General features: G+C 49.3%; 2 protein-coding genes across 2 annotated transcripts in view; both read left to right on the forward strand.

The window, feature by feature from the left end:
• kcnn3 (potassium intermediate/small conductance calcium-activated channel, subfamily N, member 3) overlaps positions 1–2,559 on the forward strand; it is an 18,555-nt gene extending 15,996 nt beyond the window's left edge. Inside the window, 2 exon segments of the mRNA XM_067237331.1 lie at positions 142–211; positions 2,110–2,559. Of these exon segments, the coding sequence (XP_067093432.1) occupies positions 142–211; positions 2,110–2,559 (520 nt within the window).
• Positions 2,560–4,484: 1,925 nt separating this feature from the next.
• The window catches only part of LOC136943849 (nuclear pore membrane glycoprotein 210-like), a 17,645-nt gene continuing 12,129 nt past the window's right edge, over positions 4,485–10,000 (forward strand). Inside the window, exons 1-12 of the mRNA XM_067237332.1 lie at positions 4,485–4,500; positions 5,555–5,686; positions 6,058–6,136; positions 6,250–6,400; positions 6,570–6,702; positions 6,793–6,939; positions 7,225–7,290; positions 7,381–7,487; positions 7,666–7,806; positions 7,900–8,037; positions 8,156–8,311; positions 8,429–8,702. Of these exons, the coding sequence (XP_067093433.1) occupies positions 4,485–4,500; positions 5,555–5,686; positions 6,058–6,136; positions 6,250–6,400; positions 6,570–6,702; positions 6,793–6,939; positions 7,225–7,290; positions 7,381–7,487; positions 7,666–7,806; positions 7,900–8,037; positions 8,156–8,311; positions 8,429–8,702 (1,540 nt within the window). The remainder of the gene's footprint in view (positions 4,501–5,554; positions 5,687–6,057; positions 6,137–6,249; positions 6,401–6,569; positions 6,703–6,792; positions 6,940–7,224; positions 7,291–7,380; positions 7,488–7,665; positions 7,807–7,899; positions 8,038–8,155; positions 8,312–8,428; positions 8,703–10,000) is intronic.

A 10,000-nucleotide genomic window follows, 5' to 3' on the forward strand; every position in this document is an offset into this window, starting at 1 on the left:
CACGCCATGCTAAGCTAGTGGAGGCTCACACACAGACTCCTTCTGTTAGTGCCAACTCACTGCTGTAGCAACAGTGTACCCTCCCTCCATGGTTGCTAAGGCGAAAGCCTGTCTGACTGTTCTGTGATGTGTGTGTTGCAGATTACGCAGTGTGAAGATGGAGCAGAGAAAGCTGAGCGATCAAGCCAACACACTGGTGGATCTGTCAAAGGTGACACACACACAACCACACACACACACACAACCACACACACACACACAACCACACACACACACACACAACCACACACACACACACACACAACCACACACACACACACACACAACCACACAGACACACACACAACCACACAGACACACACACAACCACACAGACACACACACAACCACACACACACACACACAACCACACAGACACACACACACAACCACACACACACACACACACAACCACACAGACACACACACAACCACACAGACACACACACAACCACACAGACACACACACAACCACACAGACACACACACAACCACACAGACACACACACAACCACACACACACACACACAACCACACACACACACACACAACCACACACACACACACACAACCACACACACACACACACACAACCACACAGACACACACACAACCACACGCACACACACAACCACACAGACACACACACAACCACACAGACACACACACACACAACCACACGCACACACACACACAACCACACAGACACACACACAACCACACACAGACACACACACAACCACACAGACACACACACACAACCACACAGACACACACACAACCACACAGACACACACACAACCACACACACACACACACACAACCACACAGACACACACACAACCACACAGACACACACACAACCACACACACACACACACACAACCACACAGACACACACACACAACCACACGCACACACACAACCACACGCACACACACACACAACCACACGCACACACACAACCACACGCACACACACTGTCACACACACGCATACAGAACAACATGGACAATACCTTTAAGTCCGGACCAAAACACATACCTGCGCCCTGATATATATCAGTATTCCTCTGTTTCCATGCTGACCCTGCCTGTTTCCGTGGCTTTGGGTCTCCTAGCAACCAGAACAAGTGTTAGAAGAGGGATGACTGGGTGAGAGAGGGAGGGGTGCTCTCCTGTCTGTTTGTTCCTGTGTGGGTGTATGAGGGAGAATTTGTATCTGCTGTTTGTGTGTGTGTGTGTATGTGACGATAGTGTGTGTGCAAATGTTTGTGTGTGATTATTTGTGGGAGTCTTGTGTTTCTCTGTGTGTCTATGATGTGTGTTTGCGTATATGTGTGAGTGGTTGTCTCTATGTGCGGGGATGGGTGTGTATTTGTGGGTGTGTGTACGTGTGTGTACGTGTGTGTGGATGTGTGTGTGTGTGGACATGTGTGTGTGTGTGGACATGTGTGTGTGTGTGGACGTGTGTGTGTGTGGACGTGTGTGTGTGTGGACGTGTGTGTGTGTGGACGTGTGTGTGTGTGGATGTGTGGGTGTGTGTGAGGGCATGTGTTTGTGCCCCACATATTTTCTGATGATTCCATCTCAATCGGCCACTTGTGAGTTTACCATGGTTACGGCTGCTATGACGATGGGCAAAGGACACGCCGTCTCTCTCTCTCTCTCTCTCTCTCCTCTCCTCTTTTATGATAACGCCCACATCCAGGGTTTCCTGTCTAACACTCGCTCTTTCTACTCTCTATCTCTCTCTTTTTATATCTCCATCATTCTCTCTCTCTTTATCTCTCCATAATTCTCTCTCTCTTTATCTCTCCATCATTCTTTCTCTCTTTATCTCTATCATTCTCTCTCTCTCCTTCTGTCGCTGTTGCTAACCGACCACAGCTCTCTCCTAATTCAATTCAAGAACGTTTATTGGACCACAACATTGGTTGTTCCAGAACAAAGACAAAAAGACATGAACACTGTTATTACTATAAGTGATGTAACTGCCCCCACCTAAGGGTGTTACCTAGGTACATAGGCCATGACCCCCCCCCCCCCCCCCCCCCGTGGCCCCTCCCAGATGCAGAGCGTGATGTACGAGCTGATGTCGGAGCTGAACGACCGCAGCGAGGACCTGGAGCGTCAGATGCTGTCTCTGGAGCAGAGAGTGGAGCAGCTCACCGCTGGCTTCACAGCCCTGCCTGCCCACCTGTCGGCCACCCTCAGCGCCCAGCACGCCGCCCTCCTCCACCTGCTCCGAGAGAGGGATGCCCGGGACTGGAGAGGTGGGGCTGGCACCATGGTTCCCCTGACCCCAGCTCCACTGGCACCAGCCCAGACCCAGGCCCCGCCTCCAGCCCCTGTCCTGTCACCTGGCACAGCCCCAGCCCCAGCCTCAGCCTCAGCCTCAGCCTCAGCCTCAGCCCCTGTCTTGGTCCTAGACACACAACAGGCAGCCCAGCCAGTGCAAACACCAGAGGGGAGCAAGGAGACTAGTCCATGTTCTAACACTGGCCCCCCTGGCTGCTAAGGAAATGATTAGAGGAAAGAGAGAACAGCGAGGGAGGGAGGGAGGGAGGGAGGGATGGAGGGAAGAAAGAGAGTGAAGAGGGAAGAGGGGGAAGGATGGAGGAAGGATCCTAAAACCAGTACCTCCTGCTATAGAGGATGAAGAGGAGGATAGGAGGATGAAGAAGGAAAGAGAGAAGATGGGACTAGAAACAGTCTGCTGAGAAGTGGAGGTAGAGTTGATAGAGATGGTTGATAGATGAGAAAGGGGGAGGAGAGTTAAGAGACGGATTAGGGATGAAGGAAGGAAGTAATTCCACTTTCTGAATGGCAGATAAGGATGAGGAGGACTTTTGAAGATACTAGGAAGTGTAGATAGAGAGATAAAAAAAGGAGTTAGGTTAGATTGTCAGTGTGCGCTGGAGAGACAACACACAGAAATGGTGTAGAACAGGAAGTGGTAGCGGGAAAGAATGAGGAATAATTAGATGAACGCAGTATTCTTAAATGGAATCCACTCTAATTACAAGAAAATGTCTCTCATTTCATCCTCTCTCTGTTTGCATCCATCAGGAATTAATGACAATGACTTTTTATCCTTGAAATGTATTTTCTATCTAACTGCTAATTATGTGTTAACGAGCATCCCTTTAACTAGAGGTTTAATCAATATGACCACGATACAAACTAGTGGCACACACACACACAATAGGACACTTAACGTTGATACACACCCGACATTTTGCACATAACATGCAACTCTTGTTGTCAACACAGCTTTCATGCAATGTACACACATATATACAAACACATACACAATCTGTCACAAGTACCTATAACTTAAACAACAATGCACTAGATCACGATACAAGCCTGTGCTGCCAAGCCACAATGCACTAAATCAAATTGAAAAAGAATTCACTGCCGAGCAATTTAGACTCCATGCTGACACATGACGGTGTCGCTCCGACGGAATACTGCTGCCATATATAAGCCCACGTTTCCAAACAACTAACTACTGTTATGTTGAATGTACTGTACATTTATAAAACACACTTGGGCCAACAAACACATGCATGCGACACTAGACACGCTCTCACATGCACACGCATACACACAGCATGCACACATATACGTTTAACTAACATTAAACACACACACACACACACAGACACACACTTATATACACACACAATCTTTGCTACCAAAGTGCTCTCTCTCTCAAATGAACTACCAATACAGAAGACCTGTCACCAGGGACCAGAGATGGACAGAAGCGTTGCAAATCTCCTAACCCTGATTTTAAGGGAATAACCGAGAATCTGGAAGTGGGCTTATTGCTTAATGGACAATACCTTTCAGAGCCAGAGAGAAAAGATGGACGTGTAATCGACAAATAAAGAACATAAACTTGATTAAGCATCACACTGATTTGAAGGTACAGTTGCTCATGAAAGGCGTGGAATAATGGAAGAGAATCTGAGAGAATAATGACAGTGTTGTGATGGGAAAAGAGACTAAACAGTTATCTATTTCTATGGAGACCATTTTGAAACTGTCTTATAGCGACATCCTGTGGCCGGAATACTGAACTACATATGCTTGGAATATTGTAAATTAAGCTGTTACTTAACCTAGCTTTGTATTGCTTTTAGTATTTTCTACCATTACGATTAGACGCAGTTAGCTGATATATCTAATATTATTATACTATAGTATTCTTCTCATTGTTATGACAATTATGATAAATGTATTACTAAAAACTTTAATAATAAATTTACGGAAAAGGGAGGTTTATGCGTTTGAGGTTGAAATTATTTTGTAATTTTATTTTACCAGAGAGAATTATTAAAGTATATATCTATATAACATAACCGTGTCTGTGTGCTGTCCTTGTTGTACGTGTTCTCTTGTTTTATATATTTATTAATAGATTTTCGCCTGAGAATGAACTTTGGTACTGGTACATTACTGTACCTGAACGTCATTTCATCCTCCTGCCATCCCTTCCATCATTCTATAGCTCAAATTCAGTTTTTGACAATTAGCGTAGCCAACATATCTTCTTGTTACCATACTGTTTTGCTGGGGGAATATATTTAGCACTAACAAGTTAAATCGAGTCATATCAAACTTTTTAGCTATATGTGACACAACTAATTTTACTTTACGTTTCTGTCGGTTGCTAGCTGCTGTGCTAGCTTGCCGACCAGGACATGTAAACAATCGAACACGCTGTTGACATCGACGAGGAACGGCTCAAAAGAAGCGTTTGAATATATTCGAAAATGGCTCGTTGGAAACTGACAATGTATTTATAGGATAATGGCAAGACTTGTTTTTAAATCAAGAGTAATATGTCAACTTCTGATTTTTACTTTAACTGTTATTGCCTTGAGTCAGTGCACGAAGTTCAATGTTCCGAAATTACTGTTGCCCCGTTCCACTGAGGTCCATGTCGATTTTACTCTGACAGTAGAAAGAGGTTGTTACACATGGTGAGTGAAAGATCACTCTTCCCAAAATAGCTCATTTAACGATTAACGACGCTACAATACTCTTCATTACACCGAGGGACAAGTTATGTCATGAGTAGACATGCGTTCGTTTGAATGCGTCTCAACTGCAACAGAATTTCAGATGTGTTTATATGCATCGTTTTCAGGCTGTCTTCAAAACCCGCTGCAGTCAGTGTCCAGCCACTCTCTGCGGCCAAGCCTCCCTCCCTCCTTCCGTCTTCCGCCTGTAGCCAGCAGGCACTAGTGTCCAGCCTGTCACACACTCCACTGGAGACCGGCCGTGGGGCCAGCCTCATACAGGGCCAAGACACTGGTAAGACAGAAGCAAGAGAAGAGAGATAGAGAGGAAGGGGGATAAAGAGAGAGAGGGGCCAGTAGAAAAAGGAGGGCAGAGTCCTTGTGAGAGAGAGGCCTAAGAAACACAGACAGAGAGGATAAGAAGGCTGTTAGGTCTTTGTGAATAGGCAGTGTATTCTGACCTCCCCCATTTCCTCCCAGTCACAGGCCACACACTGCGTTGCGACGTCCACATCGATCACATTCACCAGATTCGTGTTGTCACGACGACACGCCAGCTGTTCACGGACGACCCGCCCCTCCAGTTGTCCGTTGTGGCGCTGGACTCAGGAGGTGCCTGCCCTTGATAAGTTCTCAGCTGCAGTACATCTATTAATAAGCCTTCTATTCTGACAATCCAGTATAACTGGGGGTACACAAATCCCTAGGGGTAAGCGGAGGTAACACAGTGAGAGAAAGTGAATTATGGATACAACTCAGAGTAAATCATGAAAATGTGGGTGTAAATATGTATTTATACAATATAAATACAGTCTAGGGGGTATAGATTCAGAAATTATAGGATAGTAAGATTAATCGATCACAGGCGTGATATACCTCGGTTCTTAAATACTCTGACAGACATCTGTCAGTCATCTCCTGTCTCTCACACTGTGTCTCTCTCTCTGACACTTTCTCTGTCATTCTTCTTCTTTCTGTGTTAGGAAACACCTTCAGTAGTCTTGCAGGGCTGCAGTTTCAGTGGGTGTCAGTCAAGGATGCGGACACATCAGACATCACGAGGTAAAGCAGGCGAGGAGCGCTGGATGCAGAATGAAACGGGAGAGATATGAACGTCATGGTCGTTACAACCTCCATGGCGTCGGTGCGTGAGCGTGTGCTGTTTACCCCTGCAGGTTTGTACGGTTCTCGGAGGCGGGATACTCTCCTCCTCTTCACATCCTGTCCCTGGAGGAAGCTGGCCGGAGGGGGGATGTGGTCCTGCTGGAGGGGGTCAGGAGTGGGGTGGCTCGGGTCCGAGTCTCGCTAGCCGATCCTGAGTACAAGGTGAGGAACTGCAGCGATACAGGGGTGAACGCCCAGACGCACTCCGTCCTGTGTGCAGACTGATCCTCCACTGACACGAAAGTGGATGTTGTTCTGACTGAAGCTAAACTGTCAACCTACAGTATAAACACCTGCGTTTCACTGTGTGTTTGTGTGCACCTCTCTCTAGGGGGTGGAGCCAGTGACGGTGATCCTATCGGTGACTGACAGGCTTTACCTTAGCCCCGCCCACGACACTTACCTGCTGCTTGGCTCCTCTCTCTCCTACCGGGTCTGGAAGACGGTGTACGACGCTCGCACAGGTGGGCCAGAACAGATGTAACTCTGGGAGTTGTTACCTGTAGAGCAGGACTGTGTTAACAGATCATCCTCGCTCTCTCTCTGTCTCTCAGATGTGGTCCTGGGTGTCGGAGGGTACGAGTTGGTCGTTGAAAGAGACCCTGATGAAGGGGAGGATGATGTCGTCACCATCAACCAGGAAACAGCCACCGTCACTGCTGTTCAGCTGGGCCATGCCACGCTGTCTCTGAAACACCCCAGTATCCTTAGAAACACTCAAATTTGGATCGCTGTTGTCGTGGGTACTCACAAGCCACTCCCATTCAAAATCCTGTTTTCTCTAACTTCTAACCCTAACACTATATAAAAATCTAAAACTCCCTAGAAAAAGCGATTGAACCAAGAAAATGTCGCCACAGGTTTCACATTTTTCTTGTTGTACTATTCTTTGGGGACTTCCTGTCCACACAAGGATAAGTAAACAAGTCCACACACACGACATGGGGGAGTGTTGTCAGGGTGTGTTTCCTCAGTGTCGTGTCCAGGTGTCCCTGGGCGCTCAGCCGCCCTGCCTCAGGGCTCGGTGTTTGTGGTGGAGCCCAGCTATCTGAGTGAGTGCTTGTGTGTCTGGGAGAGCCACGGGCAGAGCACAGCCTCTGACAGGGTTTCATGGTGCGTTTGTGGTGTGTGTGTGTGTGCAGCCCTCTCTGTGGAGGAGGAGGACAGGTGGATTCTGGAGAGGGGACGTCAGTATCGTCTGTCTGTGTGTGTTCACGACCAACAAGGGCATATAGCACACCTGTCACAGGTAACATCGCCATGGTGACAGGACAAATTGTGGCGCCTCAGACTCTATGATAGTCTGTTCCTCTGACAACTGTGCCAAAGGTGATCTTCCTCTCACACTCTCTCTCTGCCTCTCTCTGCCTCTCTCTCTGCCTCTCTCTCTGCCTCTCTTTCTGCCTCTCTCTCTGCCTCTCTCTCAGAATGTGGTGATGACCGTGGAGATCTGTGATTGGCTCTTCCTTGTGGTGGAGTCTTCCTTTAACCACTCCTACCATGTGGTGGAGACGCTGGTGACAGGACACTGCACCATACGGGCCTCCCTGGTCACCATCCACACCGAGGTACACACACACACACATGCACACACACGCACACATGCACACACACATAATTGTAGTGGAAACATTCTGTACCCTCCTCCTTTCTCTCTGCAGGATGGACAGGCGGTGCAACTCAACCCACCAATCAGAGCCCATCAGGAAGTTGAGGTCTTTGAGCCCCTGACCTTGCGCCCCCCCGTCCTGGTGTTTCCCTGGCAACCAGAGGGACAGCTCTATCAGCACCTTGTTCAGGTGTGTGTGATGATGACAGGGTCCAAATGTCAGCAGGGTGAACAATTTTCATTTGTGTGTTTATATATTGTACTGTGTGTGTGTCTGTGTGTGTGTGTGTCTGTGTGTGTGTGTGCAGGTCGAGGGAGGCAGTGGCACTCTGAGCTGGTCGGTGAGTGACAACCACGTTGCCGTGGTGACAGTAAAAGGGGAAGTGTTAGCTGGAAAGAGGCGGGGCCGAACCACAGTCCAGGCAGCGGACGCACGCAACCCTCTACACACAGCCACGGGCCTGGTGAGTGTGTTAACACACACACACACACACACTGCCAGAGTTCCAGCTGCTTCCATGTACCCCCTCCCTCCCCTCCCCCCCATCCCTCCCCCCCATCCCTCCCCCCCCCTCCCCCAGGTGTATGTGTTGAGGCCAGCCCGTGTGGAGCTCTTACCCCAGAGAGGTGACTGTAGGGTGGGGGAAACCATCACTCTTCCCCTGGCTGTCTGGGGTGAGAACCAGCCCCTGGACCTCCAGACCTCACCCCTCCAGCCCCTGGACCTCCAGACCTCACCCCTCCAGCCCCTGGACCAGCCCTCCTCTCCAGACCCTCTCCTGCCCGTGACAGACTGCTCTCTGATGAGACTCCACCTGACCACTCAGCCCCAGGGGGTCTTCAGACTGCTACCAGGTACGCCCCTCTCTCTCTACACACACACCCTCTCTGTACGCCCCTCTCTCTCCACACACACACCCTCTCTGTACGCCCCTCTCTCTCTACACACACACCCTCTCTGTACGCCCCTCTCTCTCCACACACACCCTCTCTGTACGTCCCTCTCTCTCTACACACACACCCTCTCTGTACGCCCCTCTCTCTCTACACACACACCCTCTCTGTACGCCCCTCTCTCTCTACACACACACCCTCTCTGTACGCCCCTCTCTCTCTACACACACACCCTCTCTCTACACACACACCCTCTCTCTCTACACACACACACCCTCTCTCTCTACACACACACCCTCTCTCTCTACACACACACCCTCTCTCTCTACACACACACCCTCTCTCTACACACACACCCTCTCTCTCTACACATACACCCTCTCTGTACACACACACACCCTCTCTCTACACACACACCCTCTCTCTCTACACACACACCCTCTCTCTCTACACACACACCCTCTCTCTACACACACACCCTCTCTGTACACACACACACCCTCTCTCTCTACACACACACCCTCTCTCTACACACACACCCTCTCTGTACACACACACACCCTCTCTCTCTACACACACACCCTCTCTCTCTACACACACACCCTCTCTGTACACACACACACCCTCTCTGTCTACACACACACACCCTCTCTCTCTACACACACACCCTCTCTCTACACACACACCCTCTCTGTACACACACACACCCTCTCTCTCTACACACACACCCTCTCTGTACACACACACACCCTCTCTCTCTACACACACGCCCTCTCTCTACACACACACCCTCTCTGTACACACACACACCCTCTCTCTCTACACACACACCCTCTCTCTACACACACCCTCTCTGTACACACACACACCCTCTCTCTCTACACACACACCCTCTCTCTCTACACACACACCCTCTCTGTACACACACACACCCTCTCTGTCTACACACACACCCTCTCTGTACACACACACACCCTCTCTGTCTACACACACACACCCTCTCTGTCTACACACACACACCCTCTCTCTCTACACACACACCCTCTCTCTCTACACACACACCCTCTCTCTACACACACACCCTCTCTCTCTACACATACACCCTCTCTCTACACACACACACCCTCTCTCTACACACACACCCTCTCTCTCTACACACACACCCTCTCTCTCTACACACACACCCTCTCTCTACACACACACCCTCTCTGTACACACACACACACCCTCTCTCTCTACACACACACCCTCTCTCTACA

The sequence above is a fragment of the Osmerus mordax genome, chromosome 6, assembly GCF_038355195.1.
Source record: "Osmerus mordax isolate fOsmMor3 chromosome 6, fOsmMor3.pri, whole genome shotgun sequence".
Lineage (NCBI taxonomy): Eukaryota > Metazoa > Chordata > Actinopteri > Osmeriformes > Osmeridae > Osmerus > Osmerus mordax.